The 25,959-nt window shown below is 28.0% G+C and overlaps 3 protein-coding genes across 3 annotated transcripts; 2 read left to right on the top strand and 1 right to left on the bottom strand.

The window, feature by feature from the left end:
* Positions 1-1,862: 1,862 nt before the first annotated feature.
* LOC149878087 (gamma-aminobutyric acid receptor subunit delta-like) lies at positions 1,863-6,613 on the top strand. The gene is made up of 8 exons (XM_090072674.1): positions 1,863-2,056; positions 2,222-2,319; positions 2,463-2,527; positions 3,314-3,543; positions 3,812-3,894; positions 4,108-4,260; positions 5,665-6,008; positions 6,151-6,613. Exons 1-8 carry the CDS (start codon positions 1,932-1,934, stop codon positions 6,571-6,573), a joined length of 1,521 nt encoding a protein of 506 aa, XP_089928800.1. The 5' UTR covers positions 1,863-1,931; the 3' UTR covers positions 6,574-6,613.
* A 760-nt stretch (positions 6,614-7,373) lies between these two features.
* Positions 7,374-24,402, bottom strand: LOC145193054 (TATA element modulatory factor-like). The gene is made up of 22 exons (XM_090072673.1): positions 24,307-24,402; positions 23,358-23,572; positions 18,468-19,624; positions 18,159-18,262; positions 17,953-18,070; positions 17,626-17,681; positions 17,292-17,368; positions 16,738-16,834; positions 15,861-15,946; positions 15,483-15,609; positions 15,267-15,318; positions 15,079-15,177; positions 14,847-14,939; positions 14,688-14,742; positions 14,404-14,505; positions 13,619-13,811; positions 13,323-13,392; positions 12,451-12,609; positions 11,928-12,089; positions 8,489-8,614; positions 7,843-7,953; positions 7,374-7,627 (listed from the first exon to the last, which is right to left on the bottom strand). The coding sequence occupies exons 2-22, from the start codon at positions 23,485-23,487 to the stop codon at positions 7,598-7,600; spliced, it is 3,204 nt and encodes a 1,067-aa protein (XP_089928799.1). The 5' UTR covers positions 23,488-23,572; positions 24,307-24,402; the 3' UTR covers positions 7,374-7,597.
* Positions 20,350-21,411, top strand: LOC149878086 (uncharacterized). Its single transcript, XM_090073165.1, has one exon. The coding sequence runs from the start codon at positions 20,416-20,418 to the stop codon at positions 21,409-21,411; it is 996 nt and encodes a 331-aa protein (XP_089929291.1). The 5' UTR covers positions 20,350-20,415.
* Positions 24,403-25,959: the final 1,557 nt, after the last annotated feature.

Here is a 25,959-nt window from a genome sequence, read left to right as displayed (position 1 = left end):
ATTTTGAGGAAAACACCACCACTATCAATTCCAAGTTTCACAATATGTTCTTTGTACATTTGTCTTTTTTAGCAAAATGTTGTTGAGAAGAGTTGCAAGATCTTTCAGTGAACCACAATTTACTACCTTGATTAAGACTTATCATGAGCCACAATGATGTCTATGTAAGTGAATTGCTCAGATAGTTTTGTACCAATTTTGTGAAGCTTGGCTCAAAATTGAGGCTCAAAGACTCTCGTTTTTGTGACATGATTTATGCTGGGGCCAGCTTTTTGATGTTAGAATTAGATAGACCAGTGTTTGTCTGAATGTTTGCAAGGTCTTGGGCTTTTAGAATCATTTCATCACCAAACAGTCTTTTTTCACTAGCAGAACCTGTATGAATTGAATTAAATCAAAGATATAAATAAATTATCTTTAGGTTTATATTATATGCAGAAGTGCAGGTTTGATTTAAAAGGGTAATCTTTGCTAAGGGTTAGTTTGATTGTCAAAAATGTAGATTTAGATTCCTTTTTGATAAAAGGTTTGCAAATCCTAACTACCTGGAGTGATTGGCAAAGGTTGCCCACCACCACTATATGCAATTCTTATGGTTCCATGAGGTATGGCTTCTTTTGAAAAAATGACTCCTGAAGCAATCTGTTCACTGACTTTGGAGTCTTTTGAAACTAATGTCCTAATATTTTGTCTGAATATAAACTGATTGACAATGTAAACTGATTGACAGTCTTCATGATTTTTCGCTGAGTTTGGCATTTTTGAGCTGTACATCAAGAGAATCAAAACATTACCGTAAATTTTTATAAAGATGTCAATATTTTATTAGGGATGTTTCAGAAATACTTTTTTTTACAAAATATTTAAAAAATAAATTTTCTCATTTTTTTAGCAAAAGTATATTTTTAAAATTGAAATTTCTTGCTCGGACGGTCATGAAGGATTTAAATTTTTTGATTATCAGAAATATATGTGGATTACTCCCTCCAAAGGTTTTTTTCCGGAAGCTTCTGAGTTATTATTTCCGATTTCGGACAGCTGTGATTAGTTTCTATAAAATCCGCTCGCCGGCGATGAAAGGGTTAAATTTGAGCAAAAAAAAAAAAAAACCAATCTTAACCAAAAAAATCACTTTTCAAAACTTTATTTCTTCATTAAAAGGATCGGCAGATTTGACACAAACCAATATTTAGGCAGCAATATTTTTATAATAAATGTAATTTTTTGATAATTGTTTGAATTCTAGTATATTACGTGATTACGTGAGTTCTAGTATATTATTCTGTGATAATTGTTTGAATTCTAGTATATTAAAAATTGAATTCTAGTATATTACGGAATAAGTAATAAGCATCCAAATTATTTATTTTTTGTGGCATTTTTAAATATCTCTTTTACGCAGTACGTTAAATAGATTGTCAAGAATTTTTAAATATCTCTTAAAATACGTGAAATAGCTTTTCAGGCAATGCGCATCATGCAGTTACCATCAACATTTCTGGTTATCTTTCAACAAAATCCTTATTTTTTCACTGTGTACAAAAAATGAATTTATCATTCATAATTTCATTGATTTCTTTTTGATTTTTCCTCTCTTTTTTAATACCAATTTAAGGTTTTAAAGAGGGAATAGTAAATGTTTAGTGTTAAATATATTCTATCAGTTTTTTTTGCTGTTATCTTTTATTGATTTATTTATCAATATAAATTAAGTATGAACTTATGTAACCCAGTGAGCACTTGCGGAAGATTTGAATAAATCTCAAAGCTGTGTTTTTTCAAATGTCATTAATTCTTTAGATCGCGGTTAAGGACTTAAATATTTAATTTTTTTTTCCTTTCTCTTAAATCATTCAGTGATATTAGTTGCCTTATTTTCAAAGGCAAGCTATTCTATCGTTGAGAGATCTTCACAAAATTACTGTCATCTTATGATGACAAGGAAGGTTTACATTGCCATAAGCTTTATCAGTACTTGGGTGGGTGTATTAAAATCTTCGGACCTAAACGTAACTCAAGATGATAAAATTTCACTCACTTTGCAGCCGAGATTAACGTGAGAACTTACTTTACTTGATAAAAATAAGAATAAGCAGAATAATAATAGGACAATAAAGATAATAATTAAACATTTAACATAAGCAAAAAAAACAAATGCTCCTGTATAGAGGTAATTAATTGTCTCCGAATAAAATTTTTTTGCTGATTTTTTCATTTGAAGGGATTCAATAAAATCAAAGGATGAAAAAGATGGCCTTTTACCGGAAGCTGCACTTAAGCTGGCAATGAAGAGCTACAATAAAATAATCAAGCCGAAAGGTAATTTTAAAAAAGTTTTTTTAAATTTTGTCTTTTGTCAAAAAAAATTTGTTATTTTTTATCCGGAGCTCATTATAAAATGTTTATCATGATCATACGTAAACTATTTATCATATATTTTTATCGTAATATGTTGAAACCAGGCGCAGTTGAGATACAACTGAACATTCATGTTTTATCATTCGATAATTTGGAGGAAAGTTCAATGGTTTGGTTTTTTAACTTTTTTTTTTTTTTTACCTTTTCTTTTCATTAAAGTTTTTAGATTCCAAATTTATTTGCTGAGAATGAAGTGAAATATTTTTTTCTCAATGTTTTAAAACAAAATCGATTCAACGTTAAACCTCAAATAATAAAATTTTGCAGGGAAGGAAAAAAAATTATAAACATAGGTTGATAATTTTTGCTAAATATAAAACATCTTGCTTTAATCTGAGAAGTTTTTGCAAGAAGAAACTTTCGCAGATCCGCGAAACTTGTAGATTTCAAGGGAATTTATTTTCGCAGATTAGAATCTACGAAGAATTTTTCCTAAAGAAATTTCTGACATTAAAGTACTCGTAGAACGATGAAAAGTGTGAGAGAACCGAAACACAAGGCGGACGCACTTGTACAACTACATAAAGATAAACAGTTAAACAAAATTTCAATTTGGTTTTACAATATTCGCTAGAAATTCAATTAAATATATAATAAAAAAATAACAATAGTTTTAATTTGTTAGGCCTTTGACCATTTTGTAGCTTTTTAATGATTTTTACTAAAATGTTATTCCAACTCTTACCCAAAACGTTTACGTATGCGTCCGCATATGCAGAAGTATCCTCATTATTTCACGCAACTGTACAGTTGCGTCTGCCTTGTCTTTCGGTCGACTAGAACGTTTCATAGCTCGATGAGTAATATTTTTACATTGCGTAAATTAAAAACTTATGTTCATAATATCTTTTGTTTCCCTTTCTCGCAATTTTAACCGATTTCTTTAATCGTTCAGAAGTACAAGATGGATTTTTACTTTGCTCAGTATTGGTACGACGAAAGATTAAAAGTTTCATCGATGAGCTCACAACCCTCTATTAATATTGTGGGGAAGAAAGCTGAAGACTTTTGGCTGCCTGATACAGTGTTCGTAAACTCTAAATCCTCGACATTTCATTCCGTTACAGTAGAAAATCGATTTATTACAATAAACTTATCGAGCGGAATGATTCTATACCATGCAAGGTTTGTATAAAATTTTTGAATGTAGACTCGATTATCAATTCTTAAAACAGAAAAGCAATTTTCTCTAGCGTTTTAGGACCAGAATGGGGAAAATTTCCGTAAACGAAAGGGAGGGGTGCACTGGTTCTGAAAGGATGATAAAATAAATAAACAAAGTGATGATAAATAAGTTTTGAAAAAAATAAAATAAAAAGAATTTTAAACATGTAAAACTTACTATTTTTAAACTTTTTTAATAATTCTATAAATTTTGTTATAAACTTGTCAGGATAAGTACCACCGCATCTTGTCACATGGACTTCAGGAAGTATCCCTTCGACATCCAGACCTGTTACTTGGCAATTGAAAGTTGTGAGTCTCTTTAATTTGCTCGGTAAAAATGTTAGCAAAAGAGAGGCTTTTTGAGGGTTTGAGGGGCTGTTTAAACTATTGTCCCCCTAAGCATTTTTGCTTTAAAAGAAGTCTTTTCTTTGAGATTTTTTAAGATTTTACAAAACTATGTAACAGATTATTTTCTTAAAAAACTTGTTTAATACGCACGCTAAACCTGTTTTTTGTTTGCAGATGGTCACGATAATAATGAATTAGTTTATAAATGGTATTTGCAAGAAAATTCAACTGATGAAAGCTATAGTATAGTTGTTTACGATAAAGAAATGGCAAGCTTCGATGTTACAAGCGCGACAAAGAGCTTAGAGAAAACTCCTTATCATGAAGGTGAAGTTATCTTTTTTTTCCCGTCGTAAATAAATATGTTAGCTTAAATTATACATGTGTATATACATATATATATATATATATATATATATATATATATATATATATATATATATATATATATATATATATATATATATATCATTCTAAGCAATAGAAAGCCACTTTTCAGAATGACAGCTTTTGGGAGGGAATGGGCAAAAGAGATCTGGAAAGCCAATTGAAATTTCAAGCTATGATAGAAACTATAAAACTATATTATGGTCTCTGTTACTATGGCCTCTGTTATCAAGGCCTCTGCTAAACTTATACTTTATGTATTCGTAACGTTTAATGTTAACAGATGACGAATTTAACTAAACTGATGTTAACGAATAGATGTTCTCTGCTACTTTTTAACAGGCGGAAGAAAAGAAACCACTTAGCGATATTAGGGCAGCGTTGAAGAAACTACAGCAATAAAATTTCGTGACTTTTGAAAATGGTTTAGAAAGAACTTCAATTAAAACAAATTGATGCTGAGATAAGTTGAAAAAAGGTGGTAAATTCTCTAAAGTACGAACTTTAAATGAATTTAACAATTTTTACATGAATAAACCATGAAATACTCAACCTCATAAATATTTATAGAACCGATTCTCCACTAGAACGGGTTTACAGGAAAGTTCTTCATTAGAACTGGCTTAAAACAGTTTAAAAGATTTACAAGACACGCATACACGCATACACGATCAGTACATACACGATGAGTACGTGCTTTCAAATATAAAATTTTCGGGTTTTTTTTTACTTTTATTAAGAAATAGACACCAAAAGCACCAACTTGAAGCCACTAAATTTATCATTGCAATCAACAGGCCGTTGTGCTCAGATATATCGGCCGTTGTGCTCAGATATATCGAACAGATGTAATATGCAATATGCAGCTAAAACGTTTAAGATATGTCTTAACACACTTTAAAACGCACACTTTTTGTATTATGATTATGTTTCGCAAGTTAAGGTGTGAATATACAAAATAGTGTCTTTAAAACCGCTGAGCAATAAAAAATTTGCGCCGAAAGTTTTTTTGCTAATTTATCAAGTAGATGACTTAAAAAGAGGTAAAAAATCATGTTGAGCTGTTGTTTATTTAACTTTAGTTAGCGGCTAATAAAAACTATAAAGTACTAAACATGCTTGCGCGGAAATTTTTGGTGTTGTAGCATATTTTCTTTTCCGCGAACTATTTGCTCGATTAATTAATCGCTCAATTAATTAATCCAATTGTTAAAAATAAGAAGTCGTTGAAAGTTTGCACGATTAATTGTGTTAATAAATGAGTGAATTACTTTTGTAATGCTATATCTACTCCAGCTTTTTTTAAAAAGATTTTGTGAAAAACTTATTTGCTTAAAATTTTAGCATCATTTTCTAGCGCAACCGCAAAGTTTACATTCCGCCGGCGCCGAGAATTTTTTATTTTGCAAATTTATTTACCTTGTGCATTAATCGTAGCAGTGACGTGGGTGTCTTTTTGGATTGTACCTACTGCTATTCCTGCACGTTCAGGAATTTGTGTGACAGCGATATTGACATTGATTACCATGTTGAGCATAACAAATGCAAACATGCCAAAAGTTGGATATATAAAAGCTCTGGACCTCTACTTGTTTTCTTCGTTTGTTTTCGTCTTTTTGGCTCTGATCGAGTATATTATTGTTCTCAATTGGTCTCCTAAAAAGAAGCAAGGAAAAACAAATAAGAAAGTAATTCTTGTGGAGTATTTTATAAACTTATTAAAATAATCTTTGCTATCATCTTTAACTTTTAGCGAGAATCTTCAAGGTTAAGATTCTCGCAAAACTTCGAGGTTAAGATTCTTGCTAATGATGTATGTGCTCTTTTCAGAGAGAATATTTATTTGTTGATTCGCAACTGCAATCCGACTACATTTTATCTGACGTAATGGATTATTCGAAGCAGATCCAGGAAAAAGCCGATTTTATATCCGATATCGTCGACTATTCAAAAGGTGCGGCGCTATTCTACAAACAGCTACACAAAAGAAATATATGTAAAACTCAAATACCCGACGGAGTCCATGTTAAATGCGAGAGCCGTAATTTACTTAACGAAAAGTTGAAGATAAATTTCAGCAACAGAAACTCAACTTGTCCTCCAGAGAACGAATGCATAGAGATTGAGATTTCTCCAAAAGATGAACAGAATTTCTCTTCTTCCACGATCGATTATGCTTCTCGTTTTGTATTTCCTATTTCTTTTTTCAGTTTTAATTTTCTTTACTGGTGGTTTTTTTATTTTAGAGAGTAATACGAAAAGAATAAAAAGAAAAAAAAGAAAAAACTTGAAATTATTCACTTTTTATAAAAAGAGGACGTTGTAATCAATTTTAAGAGAATTTATTCGCGCTCTCATTTTGTAGATTTCATCTGATTAATCTTTTACATATGTTCTATTTAGAGCACTCGTCTTTTTTCCCACAGCTATTATCGTTTATCTTGTATCAATTGGATGCCTCTATGTAAATTCTATAGTTACAGTGACACAGTTCATATTTTTGTAAATTATTAGTTTAAGTGTACGCAAAAACTTGTCGGACGGGGGTAAGGCTTAGCTACATTTATTGCGAGGAGGATTTAGCTAAATTCAAAACGCAAAAAGCAACTTTTGACGAAAGATATACGATCACTCTTAAAAAGGCGATAAAATTCTTTTAAGTCTTTTTATCCTGAAATCTTACAGAGATCAACTTCTAAAATGAACAAAATTTTTAAAATAAATTAGAAAAATTAAAAGAATTTTAAGGAATGTGATTTTTGTACTTGATTCAAAATAACTTTTTATTCGCTTTTTGAAGAACTAATCTGCCAAAAAGGATTTGATTTGCGTAAAAGATACATTTTAATTTTAATAGAGACTTTAACAACGGTTACTTGAAATAGAAATAACATGCAGATGACAAATTTTTCTGTTCAAACGTTTAAATCCTGAAAAACGAGTTTAAGTTGTTGATTTAAAAAAAAAGGAATGAACGCCCTGGTGAATCTACTAATTCCAACTATTTCCCACAGCGACACTTTTCCATTCGAAATTATATTAAAGAAAAATTAAAACAAATAATATATTTTCAAATAAATAAAAAAAAAAAAGAATAGAAAAAGGAGCTGGGCTCTGAGAACATATTAAAAAAGAAGCTGGGACTCTATAACTTGTTAAAAATAAAAATGTTTTTTTAAAGTGATATTTTCTTATTGGGCTTTTTTATGAGCGGCGCAAGCAAACGAAACTGTAACGAAATTATTAGAAGCAAATCTTTATTCACATATTTCCAACTTCATCTCGTGGACAATAACAGTTCTTGAACCTATAATAAAAAATGCACTTACCACAGAAGATGGATAAAAAATAACTTGAGCATTTCAGTTCGAGAAGAGATATTTTACAGATATATAAACTCAAATAAATAGTGACACGGTGACGAAAATTTTTAATATATTTTTAAAATAACCTTCGTTCTTAGTAATATATTTTAACAAATCTCGTTACCGCGTCACTCTCTACAACTTAACGCTAACACACCTGCTGTTTATATAACGCCTTAACATCTTGCAAGTCCATTTTCAACTCTTCGTTTTCCTCTTCTTTTTCACCGTACATTTGAAGCATTGCGTTGTAACGATTGCTCAGTTCCTAAGATTGACGAGAAATCTTTAAAAAGGAAATTTTATTTCTTGAGCTGTAAATAACTTCTGTAAATTATACCGAATAGAAATGGTTTCCGTTACTTAAAGCTTACTGAGCACTTGATTTAAAAAGTGCTGTTTCTTAAAAATAAAAAATATGTCAGTGCAATAGCATTTCGATCAAATGAACATCTCGATGTGACGAACTAAACTCTATTTCCCTTATCTTTCAATAGCATAACTTGCTATTGATACTATTGTTACATAAATAAACTTTCTAAATAACACTCTCGATATAACAAACCGATTTTTCGTTTTCCTTCAGGTGTTGTAACATCGAGAGTGCTTATATATAACTTTTTCCACAACTGTATTTTTTTTTACCGCTCGTTTGCCACGTTTATACTATAACAATTTCTCTTTACTTAGAAAACCCTTCTTTATCTCATAGTCACCGTAAATTGATTAGATAGTGGAAAGTACTTGAAGAGGAGGAACTTAAAAAAATTTCAAACAACTAAATTTCAGAAATAGCTAGCTACCTCGTATTTACTTTTAAAATTTTCTAATTCCTGCGAATGTGCCTCAAGCTCTTCTAGCTTGCTAGACGCAGAAACCAAATCACGTGCCAATGATGCTCTAGTACGTTCCAAAGAGCTCACTTCTTCCTGCGCAACAAATAGAAAGTTTTGCAGTACACAAACTGTTTCACACTTGCTAAAAAATAAGTTCAATGTATGTAAATTAATAGCTATAGTAAGTTGAGATTTAAGTAAAAATACACGTTTTTTGGTAGCGCTATCGTATTAGCCTAGGTGACGCGCTCGTTCTCGTTTCCTCGATACAGCAAATGTATATGGTGTTTAATAAAATAAAAATAATTTGCATATTTATTTATAGGTATACTTTTTTACTTTTTTTTATAATTTAACCGCATATAGCATTATTGATTTGTATATTTTTTAGTATTATTTATATTACTTATCTATATTTATTTGCACATTTTTAAGTTGAATTCATCATTCTTATGTTGAATCGGATATTTTGTAAATACTGCTGGATTTTACGAATGTTGTTTAAAACTTCATTCAAGTTTTCACCAACAACCAAAATTTCCCATTTCAGTTTTTGTTAAAGGCTATGTTTGGCGAAAAGGATTGGAAAACAACCAATATTTAATGATATACTAATAGCATCATAGTTTTTTTAACATTACCTATTGTTTCAAATTTTTAAGGAGCTACAGTGGGTTGCATAAAAATTCAGTTGATTTTTATTATGATTTTTTTTTTGTTTTTTTTTAAATTTAAAGCAAACAAAAAAAGCTAATTTAAATTGTTTTAAATTTTATTATTTTTTAATTATTATATTATTTATTAATTTTATTATTTATTTATTAATTTTATTAACAGCGGTTTTATAAATAAAATAAGAAAAAAATTTTTCAAAAAAAAATTTAAGATTTTTATGAGAAATATATACAACTGTTAAAAAAAAACAAACAAAAAAACAGCAAAAATATGTCATGGTGCATATTAGTATTTTGTATGCGCACCACGAACTTTCACACATGCACGAACACGTCTAGGCATAGATTCAACTAATCGGATGCATAATTCTCTTGGAAATTCTTTCCAAAGCTTTTCCAAGGCCTGCTGTAATTGCGCAACTCTGGCTATGCTCTCTTTGACCAATCTCTTGTCTATCCAAGCCCAAGTGTTCTCGATGAGATTGAAATCTGGAGAACGAGCTGGCTAAGGCATGACCGTAATATTTTTCCGATCAAGCCACTCTTAAACCAAGATTGCAGTGTGAGCCGTTGCGCCATCGTGCTGAAAAATCGATTGTTGTCGTCTTCCGTAAAAAGCTCTGGCTGTTGGCAAAAGTTTACTTTTGAGGGTCTCTTTGTAGTTGTACTGGCTAATTCTGCCGTTATAAATGCTGTATGACCCTGTTCCTTTATGGGAGAAGCATCCCCATATCTCGACTGATCCTCCTCCGCCTTGTATCCTTGGTACAAAAAAACGCTCTTTGAACTTTTCACCAGCCAGCCTGTTGATGATAAATCTTGAGTTGCGATTTATCACCTTAAAATTAGATTCGTCGCTGAAAATGACTTTGGTCCAGTCTTCTACAGATCAGTGAAGTTTTTCTCTGCACCATTTTAATCTTTTTTAGGCGATCTGAGACACGCAAAAGTGGTTTTCGAGCATAGCAATCTAAGCGCTTCTTATTTAGGCATCTTCGTACAGTTCATCTACTAACACTAACGTTACCAGGCGTATTTGTAAACCCTTCAGCAAGTTCGCGGTAAGAAATTTTAGGGTCTTGTCTAACCTTTCAATAGAGATACTTTTGGTCTCTTAAAGTTAGCTTTAAAGGCCTACCAAGCCTTGGTAAATCTTTGACATCATTATGTAGCTCGTGGTTTTTCAACGTTGTTTGTACACAGTTAAGAGAAACATTGTACAGCTATTTCTCGTTGGCTTTTTGTTTTATCTTTTAGCAGACCTACAATTTGCCATCGTACGTTGTCTGAAACAGCTTTTCTGCCCATTTTTGTCTTTTTAATTTACCAAATAATTACCAATGCGAATAACTCAAGATACAAAAATGATAACTTAATTTTATTTTCGCAAGAACGTTTATATAGTTCGAAAGAAATCAACCATCAAATTTTAGATCGCTCGGATAACATTTCGTTGAGATACTTCAACTTAAGTCGTAAAATTTTAGTTGATTCTGTATTTTTGCTACATTAGAAATACAGGTATAATTGAATTAATAATTACTCAAGACTGGTTAACCTAACGAAATCGAATTATATACCATTCGATAGAGAATCAATTAACATATATAATACGCTTTTTAATCGTGTTAATTTGTTAGTTTCAAAGATAATTTTGAAAAAAACAAAAATTTCGCATAAAAAAACTAGTGACTCTTTATTTATGCAATCCACTGTATTAACACTGCTTCTAAAACTTCATTCAAGTTTTCATTAAACAGTATTAAAGGAAATATTTAAAGAGCAAAATAACTGTCTACAACAACGACATGTTCCTGATGAGGAAACAGAAATTTTTAAACAATCGAACTCTCTAAACTTATTTTGAGAAAATTTGATTGGTTCAGAACGTAGGTATCTTCTTGTAACAGGGAAATATTTTGCGAGTCAACTTTTGTTCATAATCAGAGCGAACAAAAAAGAATCTTTCTGACGTCATGGAATAACAACACGAAATTATTTTTGTATCCTAACCTTGAGTGAAGATTGGTGCCCAGTTGATAAAATATTTTGGGTAAATAAACCATTAATAGAAGTAGCAAAGCAGAGAATCCAGAGACCTATCTGCATTTCAAAATATTTGCGTTCACCTTTGTAAACTTTGATTGCTACAACTCTTAAAAAAGGATACGACTTTATAGTCGTTTTTTTGTGTAACCAAACCATAATGTAATTTAGTAAATTCTGTTCCTTAGAACCTTGGAGAACTAGACTCTGATCTTGTTTCATAATTTCATATCTGTGCAAGTTAATGCAGGTTTTAAATAAATTTAACAGTTACCAGTTTTTACTGCATGAATTACAACTATATTAAATTTTGATTGAACTCATGGTTAGTTTTTTTTATGAATAATAATTGTAGATTCTAATAGATATCTAGCCTTTACTATAGATATAACAAAAAGAGATGTGCATTTACTTATTATTATTATTATTTTTTTGTATTTAATTATTATTATCAATTTAGTATCAATTAGTGTATTTTCAAAAATAAATATGCCAAGCATTTCATCATATCTGGCAAGCATAGCATGACAATTCCCAGAATTGAAAAGTTTCTATTTTATCATACATGAGTTTTAGAAGAAACTAACATGTTGTAATTAAGTAGTTAATATGTAATTTGTAATTAATTATGTTGTAATTAAGTCTAAAAAGATCTGATGAGCAGAACCAGTTAATAAGCAACTTACACGAAGCAGAAATAGTTCACCATCCCGTTTCCTGAGTTGACTATTTAACTGTTCTAAAGATGCTATTGTAGTTGTAGAGCGCATACCACTAGACCATTCTTGAAGACTGCTGCTGGATGCATTTGTATGTGAATGTAAAGAAGAATTCCAAATATCTACATTCTAAAATCAAATCTATTTATGATTAACAAGTTTTATAAATCTTTGTGTTATTTTAAAGTATGTTTAGCACTTTCTGACCATTATAGTTTTAACTCCTAAAAGATCACACTAAAATATATTTCTTTCCATTAAAGTAAATAAATCTTTTTTTCACAACTTCATTGATGTAAAAACAAACAAAAAGTAAAAAAGATTTAGATGAAACAAATTTGACAAAGTGTTAATTTTAGGCTGATTGTTTTTTGTTGGTTTTTTTAGAATAACAGATTAATAACAGATAGTTTTAATAGATTCTTCATTCTTACCAGTTTTAACAGATTGGCAGATTTATGACAACAACAACAACAAAAAAAGTCACTACCTTTTGTGTTGCATCAGTTTCATCCATTTTTATTATTGAGTCCACACTACTCTGTCGACTTAATGAATCAAGTTTTACATTTGAATGGTGTGATGCAAGCTGAGAAATATCATTTTCATAACGCAGCCTTTCAGCAGCTAACTGCTCTTCAAGAAAACTCTTAAAAACCATATTAAACCATATATAACCATATATATAAACCATATATATAAACCATATATAAACCATATTAAAACTCTTAAAAACCATATATATTAAAAAAAACTTTAAATTTGTTCAACTCTATTTTAAAATAGAATATTGCTTTCATATATAGAAAACTATTCTTTTAAAATCACTGCAATTCATATAAGCTTTAACAAAATTATTGTTAATTATTCATACTTTAAAGGGTTTATATGAATAAAACTCCTTTTCATTGACTTACATGTGATTTTAGGTAGAAATATACTGTAATTTTTACTGATCAGATTTATGAATATCTAACAGCTGGTTATCAAAATGCGCTTTTTCATTTCTCTTAAGCATTTTACTTTTGCTAGAAAAAGATCTTTTTTTTTGCATATGAAACAAATAAATTTTTTTTTAAAACAATAAAACTTTAAGAAATCATTTGCCTTTAACATTTTGTAAAAATAAGATTTTTTAAAATAAAATAAAAGTTAAAAATTTTCCTCTACTTTTTTAACCAAAGATCAACCGAAAACTTCTGCGTTTTTTAGACCTCAAACAATCCTCTTTTTTAATAAATAATTATTCATAATTCATTCAAAATCCTATAACTTTTACTAATTGTTAACTTTTGATATGAAAATAAACAGCATGCCATCATAAAATTTGCAACAAACTTCAAAACCTATGAATATTATTACTTTTTCGTTTAAGACTCCGTCGTACATCTTTTTCAGATTGCTATTTTTAGTTTCATGTTGTGATATCTCTCTAAATAAAGAAGTTTGAAAAGGTTCATTTTCAATGTTTTGTTGATTTTTTTTTAACAAATAACTTTAGCAAATTTAAACTTTTAAAATAGTTTTATAAAAATTTCCATGACTTTTTAATAAATTTCAAGATTATTTTAATTTTAAAATGAGAATTTTTTTAATCAAAATTAGTTTAATAAGCTGTAAGAAAAAACTAAAAACAAACCAAAGTTAGGAAAATAAACCTTTTCAAAATTTCTTCTATACTTTTTCTTTTAGATTGTTCCTCTTCTAATATTTCATCGCACATAGATTTCTCTTGCTTTATTCTTCGATACTCTGTTTCCAATGCTTTACATTTTGCCTTCAACTCATCAACAATTTCTGTCGCAGATCTTTCTTTTTCGATTGCAAGGGCCAACTGCTGTTGCATGTCACCTGAAAAAAGAAAAAATGAACACAACACATGGTTCACTGTTATCGAAAAATCAATAGTACCACCACAAATCATATCTATTATCATTATAAATCATTCTAAATTAGAAGAAACTGGAAAGTTACAGATATTTTTGTTATGTTTCATTTTTTTTTTAACCTCAAGTTAAAAAAATAAGGAAACTCAAGAGCTAAAATAAAAGCTGATAGTAATGAAAGAGTTTTGGATTTCAACTGCATTTAACACAGCTTTTGTAAAATCTTCAACAAACCCAACATGTTTACACATATTTACAATGGAATTTCATAACTTTTATTACTGCTATGTTTTAAAAATATATTTGCTCAACTTTATTTTTTATTGCAACAATCTGATCATTATAATCAGTGGAAAATATGGTTTATAATAAGTATTAAAATATTATATCATATTATAAAAATTAAAATATTATGAATGGGTTTTGAAAGGAATGAAATTGAATAAAAGAGTAATGATTTTAACACTTTAATAATAAAAAAAAGATAAAAGAAATTGTTACAGGTTTTTCAATTAAGATTGAGTTGATCAGTTAGATATATTTTTAAATAGATTTACCTAAGCGACTTGTAAGATTAAACTCCACTCTCTCCCAGTTTTCTACTTGTTTGGAATGACTTGTTTGCAAATTTTCTATTTGACGCAGAAGAGGTCTGGTTGCTAAATATCATAATTTAGTAAATATTATAGTATATTAATTTGCTGATATATAAAATATAAAAAATTTAGGACAAAAATCAAATTTTAATTTGTGCTCTGCGACTTTTATATAATTGAAAACATCTTAAAAATAAGTAAAAATATGAAAACGAAATAAAATAAGTAATATATGAAAATGATACCAGTAGATACGCTGTGTAGAAGTTCTTGGTTTCTATTCTCTCCTTCTTCTAGCCTCTGAAATGTGAAACAAATGTACCAAACAATGTACCAAAAGTAAACAAAAAAAATTTTATACTATATCTTTTTATAATCAAAATAAAGGATCATCAAAAAATTACTTTAAGAAGATCTTGTACTTCTCTTTTAAAATAATTTTCTTGCCTCGCAGATTGTTGCTCAAGGCGAGAGTATGCTATCTGTAAGTCATCCATCTAAAAATCCATACCCAAAAAAAAATTTTTTTATATGCAGTTTTTAATTAATTAAAAAAAAAACTGTTAAGAAAATTCACAATCTTCATTATAAAGAACTCCATTAATAAAAAAACAGAAACAATTTTAAAAAATCTACTTGTCTTAGAAGTTCCTCCCTATCAAATGAAGAAATTTTCTCAAGCTCTTTAATCTTCAGCTCAAGTTCTTTTTTCATAGCAATTGCGGCAGAACCTTCCTAAATAAATCTCCCTATAGTTGTTTTTTATTTACTATTCAAAGTTGTTTAATAGATTAAATACACCACTAAAAATCTTAAAAACTTACATTTGCTTCTGATTCTTTTTGAGCTTTTTCTAAGTTCAGCTTGTTGATTTCTCTAAAATTGATTTTCATTTGCTAATTCATTAAATATCCTTCTTTCTTTTTAGATAAATACGACAACCTTAGCTACATTTTTAGCTGTAGTATACTCAAGTAATGTATATTTTAAGCAACATACATTTTAAAGAACTCCAGACTAAAGTTAAAACAAATTATTACGCATAAGCTATTTGTAGTGTCGCTTCCATTGCTTTATACTTTTCATCATTGTCATCAATACTCTCTTTCAGAGCAGTTATCTCATCCTCTTGTGAATCAGTCATCTTGTGCAGCTTTATTAGTTCAGCTGGAAAAAAAGTTTCTTTGTTAATTTCAGTTTTATAATAAAATAATCTAAATTTAAAAAAATAAACTTTTGTCTCAAAATCGTTATTTAAAAACATATGGGATTTCCTAGAGTTTTTAATATTAAGTTTTACTCATGTTATTCTGTAAAGCTTTTACTTTTATTTTATTTTATTTTATTTTATTATTTTCTAACCTACAAGAACTTGAACAACTTAGCAGAGCATCCAGAAGATACTTCAAAAATATTACCTTCTTGCAACTTAAGTTCTTTTTCTTTTTCAGTCAGCAGATCTTTGCATCTTTGAGTTTCTACATTCAAATCATTGATCATCACACTGTAAAAAAAAAATATCATTTTTGTAATTTTAAAAAAAAATCACATTTAGCGTGTTTGTTTTATGTACCATAGCAAACCAATGCACCACTGTGATCTTATTAAATGCCTGATTTAATCAAATGACACATTTTTTGTGCTTCAGCTTACTAGATCGACATATAGCCTTATTTATGAATACACAATGAATACACAGAAATTAGTCACAGTTCCCAAAATTGTTTGTATTGATACTAGTGGTTAATTTGAGTGTAGTTGTGACCAAGGCTATCACCAAGAAAATACACCATATTATGAAGGTGAGTTGAGATAAATGCACTAGAAAAAGAACTTGATTACAAAAGATACTATAACTAGAAGATATAAGCTAGAAGAAGGTGATTACAAAGGAACATGATATTACAACTATGTTCTCACAACTATAATCTAAATTTAACTTGTTCCAACTCTATAAAAAAAAGTTTAAAAACTAGAATTAAATAGTCTAAATAGATTCTTTAAACAGTATCGTGTAATCTTGATAACTCAGATCAAGGATTTATTGCTTCATCAATTCATCAACTTCATCAACTATTGAGAAATATGTTAATATTATAATTTGAAAAAAAGAGTCTCAGTAAAATATATCTTAAAACTTATTTGTAGACTTATTAAGACAAACAAACTTCTGATAATAAAACTTTCTTATAAGAAAATTATTTCTCATTAGAAGATTATTTATTTTAATCAGGGTAATTTCTTAAAACAACTATTAAAATAAATAAGTAAATAATTCATGAAGTTTTGAGATACCTAAATTTTTCATTTTTTGCCATGACATCTTTAAGTTTTAACCTTAACTTTTTTATCTTGATATTGTTTTCTAATTCTTTCTTAGATAAAGCTTCCCCTAAAAAGAAAATAAAATAAAATCTTTTTCTTTTCTTACCAATAAAACAAACAACAAATGAATATTATTGCAAACTTTCTCTTTTTTACATTAGCATAAAATATTGCTGAGAACGTATATAATTATATATATATATATATATATACATAGCAGCCAAGAGAAATTTCGGGCCCCGTGTAAGTTTTCTTAAGGGGCCCTCATTATGATCAATTATATACCCAGAACCAATAGAAGCGTGCTCTGGTCATTGAAAACTAAAAATAAAAGTTAATTAAATCTTTTAAAAAGCAAAACTATTTAAATCTTTTAAAAATTACTTTAAAAAATTATTTGTAAACACACAGGGCCCCAGGAATCTTCCCCATTCACCCCCACCCCCCTCTTGGCAGCCATGTATATATATATATATATATATATTATATCATATTATATATATTACATTATAATTATACTTAACCTTCTTCCAACAATGCTTTAATGGTTTCTTCTTTCTCTGCTACAGACTGACTTAATGACATTTGTAGATCTTTTTCACTAAAAAAAAAAAACCACTACCAAATAAACAGGTGGTAGGATCAAGTATCACAAATAAACAGGTGTCAAATTCTTCTATAGTTAAGTCAGGCATCATTAGAGCCCACAGATTAACAGAATGATCCAATAAAAATGAAGTCAGTTAAGTTATGAAAAAGTTGAGTGTATTAAACATTTTCTACATAAAATCAAAACAAAAAATCTACAAATTTCTATAAGGAGTTTAGACAACCAGTGAAGTAAGAGAATATTTAGACCTTTTTTGGATTTGCAATTCTGCTGCTGCTAACTTCTGTTTTAAAGCATCACGCTCCTAAAGAAATACAAAAAGTTTGTTATTTATCTAAAATCAAAAGACAACAAATTATAAGGCAAAACAATCTTTTTCTTTTTTGCATGTAAGTTTTACTAAAACAAAATTTGTTGGTGTTAGGGTTCCAATTTTTGGGATTAAGAATCACTAATTAAATAAAAAATAATGCTCGTTTACAAAATGTCCAGAGAGAGAGACTGAAAGTGAGAGAGATTTATACATTAGATAATAACTGAATAACATATTGAAATAAATTTAAAAATATTTTGACCTTGATAACAAGCTGCAGCTTGCTCTCTGCTTCCATAAATGTTTTTGTAAGCTGGTGTCTTAATTCTTCTTCTCTTTCATCTTTCTGCTTTAAAGTTGTTTCATATTGTTCAAGTTGACTTTATAAAGATAAAAATTTGAGTTCCTCATTAAAATTACCTACCCTTTATCATTATTTAATAATCAATCATTTATAAAAAATATTACTTTTTATAAGAATTGTTGCTTTCACTCAATTTAATATTTTCACGACTTAGTTCAACCATTTTAATTTCACGAGCTTCAAGAACACACTTTAGTCTTTTAATTTCCTTTAAAAAAAAAAAACAAAATAACAAATGACTGTAAAACACAGAATACAAATTTAAACATCAAATCAGCAAGATCTTAGCTACTACATGTTTGAGTAGTAGCATGAAATGTTCCCAGTTGGGACAACAAAAATGCAGATCATTTGATATGAGGATATAAAAAGCATGGGAAAAATATTTTCTTAAGAGCAAAATAAAACCTTACCTTGGTATCTTCTGATATATCAACTTGAGAAAAAGAATCATTTTGAAGATTGTTACATGGGGCATCAAAAATAACTTCTTCAACTTTAGATATATCAGTCTCCTTTGCTGTTTTGTTTTCAACTGTTTTGTGTTGATCTTCCTTCCTGGACAGTGATTTATCTTCACCATCAAAACCAATATTTTTATTCATATTTGATACTTGCTCTGTTATTTGATCAAGTAAAAACAAACCATCATTTTCACTATCAGTTTCCTTAAGATGAATTCCATAAGAAGGCAAACACTTGCCAAGCCTTTCTTGATTGTCAGCACTTTCTTGATTGTCAGCAATTTCTTCGTTGTCAGCTAGTGTATCAGATGATAAACTAGCTGACAATTTTTTGTTTATTTGATTGTTAACTACAATATCAGAAGGCAAACATTCATAAGTGTTCTCTTGAGTGTTAGATATAGAGCTGTCAAGAAACAAGCTGGAATCAACAGGGTCATTAGCAACAATAGTTTTTACAAAAACACAATTTTTCTCTGGATTTGATAGTTTATTGTCAATTTTTAAATCTATTAATTTTTCTTCCTTTATTTGAAGAGGAAATGAATTTTTTCCGTTAACATCTTGACACATTGTGTTTTCATTTGTTAAAAAGTTTTGTTGATGGTTTTGAAATGAATTTTCTTCACATGTTGCACCATAAGAAATTTCTTTGTTAGAAGAGACTTCTATGTTTTTATTCTTTCCAGAACAATCATACTGGTTCGTATAACTGGCTTCAATTTTTTCATGTTGTAATTTATGTTCAACTATGTTACTTACTGCTGTTTCTGAATGTGTTACTGGATTTTTTAAAGGTTTTTTTGAAGAAGGTATCTTTATATCCACATCAGAAAAATCATCCCAACCTGTTTGTAATGATTCTTTATTGGAAGAATTATTTTTAAAAAAAATGGAGCTATTGTTTGAGCTTTCAGCTTCATTGCCAACTTTTTCAGTCTTGTTATTGAATTTGGTCACAGCTGATTGGTTTTTATTTTTTGTTTGTGTTTCTGAATTTTCAAAAAAAGAATCAAAAAATGTGTCATCACTGGCAAGAGTTGATCCAGAAACTCCAGAACGAGAGTGAATAATTGCAGAACTGTTTGGAGTTGAAGTATGAGGATCTAAAACAAATATTAAAAAATAAATAAAACAAGTATATATATATATATACATATATATATAATAACATACATATATATATACATATATATACATATATTTATACATATATACATATATATACATACACACACACACACACACACACACACATATATATATATATACATATATATATATATATATATATATATATATATATATATATATATATATATATATATATATATATATATATATATATATATATATATATATATATATATAAATACACCTTAAATATATACCTTCAGAATTATTATTACAAAAGTATACTGCTTATGTAACAAAAATTTATATATGCATGTAAACTCTAACAGAATAATGGTTTGTTTATACTTATACTAAAATATGTATGTAAATAGATACATATGAATTTTTATGTAAGCATAAAGAAAAAAAATTTTCAACTCTGCTTTTTAATGCCAGCAAAAAGAAAGTTAAATTTTTTATTTGTATTCATTTTAAATATCAGCCAAAATTAATTTAAAAATAGTAAAGTAAATAAAATTAAATGATACAAAACAAACTTTAGAAAATTTACATAGATAATAAATTAAATATTACTAAATGTTAACTATTATTTAAAAATAAAGTAAATAACTTACTTTTCAAACAATTAGATAAAATTTAACAACATTGTAACAAAGCAAACAATCAAAACAGATGGTAAATTTTTTTTTTATTATATAGCTTGTTTGAGTGATAGATAGTATTATTTATAGAGAACAAAACCATACTTGTAGCAATACATATGGATACTTTTACAATTGTAGCAATAATACTTCTTAACATTTTTGCGGCTATTTCAATATCTCTCAATGTTGCAAGCTTTTGGTCAATATTCAAATCAAAGTCATTATCAAAAAGACCCTCAATGTATCTTATAGTGAACTTGTTAAGTATCCATTTTATACAAGGTTTAGTTACAATACCACTATACACAGGTAAAAAAGCCAATGTATCTCATTTGAAATTAAATAAATTCTTTTGTGATGGATCCCAATTTACAAGCGTACTAACATTTTATGGAGCTGTATACAGTGTGTTGTTTATTGCTATAGACAGACTTCTAGCTACACTCATTGTAATGAAGTACAAAGTTTGTATAACCAAGACCAAAGTTTGGTTAGTTCTTTCACTCTATTGGTTATACTTACTGTTGCTCTCTCTTTTACCATTCTTCAACACAAAGAATATATCAGAAATAACAAATAACACAAGTTCTTTTTACAAAGAAAAAAACAATTGCAGTTATAGAATATCAACCCTATGGTCAACTTTGATGCTGACAATTAACTGTGGTCTCCCATACATAGCAATCATTTTGATTTATAAGATTCTGATTGGCCGAATAAAAACTATTGAACTACAATCAAGAATAAATTCAAAAGGATACAATAAAGGTTTAAAATTTGTAATGACCCGACAACTATCAATACTGAATAAGCATTTCCAAAGAAGAATTATAAAGCTAAGCATAACTCTAACAATGGCGTATACCATACTTTGGTCACCAACTATAATATACTACATTCTTATTAACATTTGTCAAAAAAAATGCTTCAAACATGAATACTTTATTTCTAAAGAAAAAGAGTACATTGAATTTTTTTTAAAATGTCTAACATTCCTAGATGCACTTGCTGCACCAATTCTTTACTGTTTGTGTACAGCTGAGTTTCGTAACTCATTCATTCGAACATTTATGAAGAGAAACCCAAAAGTTAGCATTGGAATTATTGAATAGATAAAAAAAAAACGAATTACATGTCTTTAGATTTTGATGATTTGTAGTTTTAATTTAAACTTAAAGCAAATAATTTAAAAACGAATTAAACTTTAACTTATAAAGCTCTGAAATATTTGCCATTTTTACATCATAACAACAATTTATAATTGAGATTGCGATGAAATTTTTAAAAGCAGCATTAAACTTATGCGTATAAATAATTGATGACTTAAAAATAATCAAATTTAATTTTAAAATATAGCAATCAATTAATGGTCATTGATTTTTCTCAGACTCTGTTCTATGCTTTTTTTGTGTAGAAAAGAGGCTGAAAAAACAACCATTAAATGATTGCTATGTATACTTTAAGTTATAGTTTGATATCACAAATAAGTTCTCATTGTTTTCTACACTTTTTTTTGTGAAGAAAATAATGAGAAGTTATTTGTGAAACCAAACTATAAGTTTGTTGAGAGAGAATAAGAATGTCCAAAAATGTCATTTCAATTAATTACTGTGAAAATCTTATTATTTAATTTAAATGGATTAATTTTAGGAAAACAAAGAACAATCAATAAAAACAACATGAATAAAAACAAAAACTTAACAAGACAAAACATGATAAGGATGCTGCTTAATGGTATTACAATTGATCGAGGAAAGTTATATATGTACTAAATTAATTTTTTTTAGATAAAAGACTTACTTTCAAAACTTAAACTACAGAGTTAAGAAAAAAAACTCATCATAAAAGCTTTAAGAAAGTTCATGAAATATGAAACAGTATTTATATAATTGACTAAAATTGCTACTTGCATTGACTAAAACTGATACTTGAAGAATGGTTATAAAGAAAAAACATTTTTGAAATCAAATCTTAATGATCATTAAATTAACTTTAAATATAGTTGCAACTGTATGCCTTTGTTGACAGATTTTAAAGAGTTATGTGTAAATTTAAATTGCAGAAACAAGGATTCTAGTCTGGAAAATCCAATATCTGATTGTATATAATTGGTGGTATCCCTAGACACTTGGAAATTCAGGTCTATTGAGAGGGTGAGTGAGGCCAATGCAAACTTACTTCTGTGGCCTTTAAAGCCCATAGACTATTACAAAGGGGATTAGTTTTAGAGTTGTCAAATTTTTTTGGAGTTCTGTGTTGTTTTTTTTTTATTTTTTTTTGGTTTTCACATGTAACTAAGAAAATGTGATTGATTGATGTAATTTTTATAATTTAACTTGAGAGAGATTGACCATTTGATAATTGAATAAAGTATAAAATGATGTTTATCTAAAGCTTTTAATGATAAACATTAAGTCATGTTTTGTTTTCTACTTAAATATCAATTACTCTTATATAGCAATAATAGTCATATAGAAGTAATCAATTTTTAAAAATATACAAAAAAAGATATTGACTTTATAAGGGACAAAAGATATGTGGAATCAAAGCTAAAGAAACTAAATGTGCTGTTAACAGTTACAAATAACATTGTATGAAAAGAAAATACCTGGTATTATAGTAAAAAGACATTAAATAAAAAATTAGTCTTAATATAGTGTAATACTGCACTTTTTCATAGTTATCCAAAGAAGCTTTTGCTCTTTCTAAAATTTACTTTATTGATTGAGAAAATTTTGAGAACAAATAACAAACCAACAACTTTCAAAAATAATAATAATAATAATAATAATAATAATAATAATAATAATAATAATAATAATAATAATAATAATAATAATAATAATATTGATAATAATAATTATATAATATTAATGCAAAAAGTTCAGAATTATTTTAAGTTTACTCTACGTGAGCTTACACTTTCAAATGCTATCACTTTTTTTTTAGCTTTTTTTTGTTTTGTTTTTGTTATATACAGCAGCATTAATGAAAAACCTTTACTAATCAAAAACCTAAATAACAGAAGTAGTCACCCACTTTTATATAATAGACATACTTGGATACGAAGTTGCGGTGTCTGTGGCTACATCATCTTTTATATCTAGTACTTTGTCAATATTTTTTTGAGCTTGTTTTAGAGCAGTCTTTGCATACTTGGAGAGTGTCTTAGCATCAAACCAACTCATAACCAGATTAATGCAGAATCAACATAAATATAAATCTTTTTCTGCTACTCATAAACTCTTTTTTTTAACCTTACGTATCATCCATCTAACAAAGATAAAAAGAGTTCAGTTTTAAATTGCATAAAAATTAAAATGTTCAAAATTGAAATGCATAATTGTAATAAATAGATTATAAATGTATTACATTTGTTATATATTCATTGAAAATTGCTAATAAATTTAAACATATAAAAACATTAGTGTTATATTTATGTAGCTATCTTAAGGAGGCTAATGTAGAAAAGCAAAAATAACAATGTAACAATAATAATAATAATAATAATAATAATAATAATAATAATAATAATAATAATAATAATAATAATAATAATAATAATAATAATAATAAAAATAATAATAATAATAATAATAATATTAACAACAACAACAAACACAACAACAACAACAATAACAATAATATAAAATAATATAAATTAATAATAATAATGATAATAATAATAATAACAATAATAATAATTATAATAATATTAATAATAATAATAGTAGTAATAATAATAATAATAATAATAATAATAATAATAATAATAATAATAATAATAATAATAATAATAATAATAACAACAACAATAACAATAATAAGAAGAAGAATAACAAGAATAATAATATAACCAGAATAATAGTAATAACGACAATAATTCAATAACAACGAAAGAAAAAAAAAAAAGGTAAAACAATAACAGCATTTTAAATAAAAATAAGAATCCCAAATTATGTTTATTTGATTATTTGATGACTTGATTTTAAAATATCGCCTTCTACCTTATTTTATTAGATTAGGCTTCGCGAATTATTTTCTTATGTTTTGAAATATGCTTGATTCTTCTGCGTATTTCGCTTTTTACGCAAACCGCTTTTGCGTAAACGTTTTCGAGTAAAAATATTGAAAGAAATTTGCAATTCTGAGAAACGTAAGCTAACAACAGTTTAAGATGTCATGTTAAAATTTTTAGATGCTCGAATAATTTACTTTAACGAATTAACAGCAATGTTTCTAAATATTAAAATTTTAGATCACAAGTTGAGCCTTTAGCTATCTCGCTATAGGAAATTAATAAGGCCTTGTATCTCATGACAATGTTCGAATTCCCTGAAAAAAATTGTTCGAGTTATTTCTGAAACAAAATCATTAACGGTTTGTTCATAAGGAGTTTTAACATGTTACTGTTTATAAACTACATTCCTGCAAATGGAAAGCTACTTTAAAAGTGCTTGTAGTTGTAAGCAACAACAGCGTTTTTTAGCGCCTCTATATAGTTTGGACTGTGCTCTCCAACTTTTCTCATTCGCTAAAACTGATTGAAATCCTGATGAACGGATTCGAGAGCTTGTTCGGTCCAGTAACCTAAGCCTATAGAGTATAAGTAGTACAAAAGAAACACAAGTTTGTTTAATAAATATTCGTCGTAATTTATGCAAATTTTACGATTCAACTGTTGAAGTAGAGTATTTAATTACTAATATTAAAAATTTTTTTTTTATCAAATTCAAAAATTATTATCATACCGAAGACTCCACCTTTCATGTCGATGAATTCGATAATATGTTGCTCAACTATGTGCACCTTCAAAGGAATTCCAGCCCTTAGATTTCTATAGCTAGTAGAGAACTCCTTTATATCTTTGACCTATGTGGAGCGTAATAACTTTCCAAAACAACCATGGACTATATTTTCAACCATTAGACTCATTGGTAAAACAAGAAAACAGCATTTGATTTATATTATATTATATTAAACTTATTAAAATGCTTTAAAAAAAAATTTGTCAATTTTCCTGCTTTTTTATTTCATATTAAACTTCATCAAAATTCATCGACAGATTTCAAATTACATCAAATCATAAGACCATTTAAAGTTATTTCAGGGGGTAATTAGAGGTCATTTTAAGCTTTGCATGATTATAAATCTTAAAAAAAAGAGATTTTTTGATAAAATTTGGAATTTATCGATCAATTTTGATTGAGTTTATAATAGAATAATAATAAAAAAAATTATGATTAAAGGAGACGTAGTTCTAGGAAGGGGGCAGTAAGAGGTCGGGGCGGGGTTGGTTTAGCTCCAATTACCCTAATTTTTTTGCAAGTCATCCTCATTCGATACCAGTATCAATATGCTAGAAATTTGAGTATGCCCCTTGCCTCTTAGTTACTTATCTTGAAAAACAAAATTCCTGGGTACTCCCCTACAACATGTGATTTCTCCCCAGGCCCCCACTAAAAAAAGTTGTCTTTCACGTTTTTTGAATAAGGAAACGTTTTCCGATGAAAATCAAAAAAAAAAAGATTTCTGGGGATGTGTTGCAAGATCTTTGAGCATGTTCCTATGCACCGTTCTGTCCTTCGATGGAATAAAAAAAAATTGAAACCAAGCCTTAGATTAATGGTTTCGTAATTTCTGCGCCCATAACAGTCTAT

This window comes from Hydra viridissima, unplaced genomic scaffold (genome assembly GCF_058129835.1).
Source record: "Hydra viridissima isolate aposymbiotic clone 2 unplaced genomic scaffold, HvirCarnegie_v1 scaffold_15, whole genome shotgun sequence".
Taxonomy (NCBI): Eukaryota; Metazoa; Cnidaria; class Hydrozoa; order Anthoathecata; family Hydridae; genus Hydra; species Hydra viridissima.
The sequence above is the reverse complement of the archived record's forward strand: the minus strand, read 5'-3'. Positions and strand labels throughout refer to the sequence as shown.

Excerpts from the sequence above, each read along its gene's own strand:
- LOC149878087 (XM_090072674.1), top strand. The coding sequence starts at position 1,932 with ATGATGACAAGGAAGGTTTACATTGCCATAAGCTTTATCAGTACTTGG. Across the intron at positions 3,544-3,811 it reads ATGATTCTATACCATGCAAG|GATAAGTACCACCGCATCTT; the intron begins GTTTGTATAAAA and ends TAAACTTGTCAG. Across the intron at positions 6,009-6,150 it reads AAGGAAAAACAAATAAGAAA|AGAGAATATTTATTTGTTGA; the intron begins GTAATTCTTGTG and ends TGCTCTTTTCAG.
- LOC149878086 (XM_090073165.1), top strand. The coding sequence starts at position 20,416 with ATGGATACTTTTACAATTGTAGCAATAATACTTCTTAACATTTTTGCG.
- LOC145193054 (XM_090072673.1), bottom strand. The coding sequence starts at position 23,487 with ATGAGTTGGTTTGATGCTAAGACACTCTCCAAGTATGCAAAGACTGCT. Across the intron at positions 19,625-23,357 it reads CACCGCAACTTCGTATCCAA|ATCCTCATACTTCAACTCCA; the intron begins GTATGTCTATTA and ends TATTTGTTTTAG. Across the intron at positions 16,835-17,291 it reads TAAAGCATTGTTGGAAGAAG|GGGAAGCTTTATCTAAGAAA; the intron begins GTTAAGTATAAT and ends TTTTCTTTTTAG.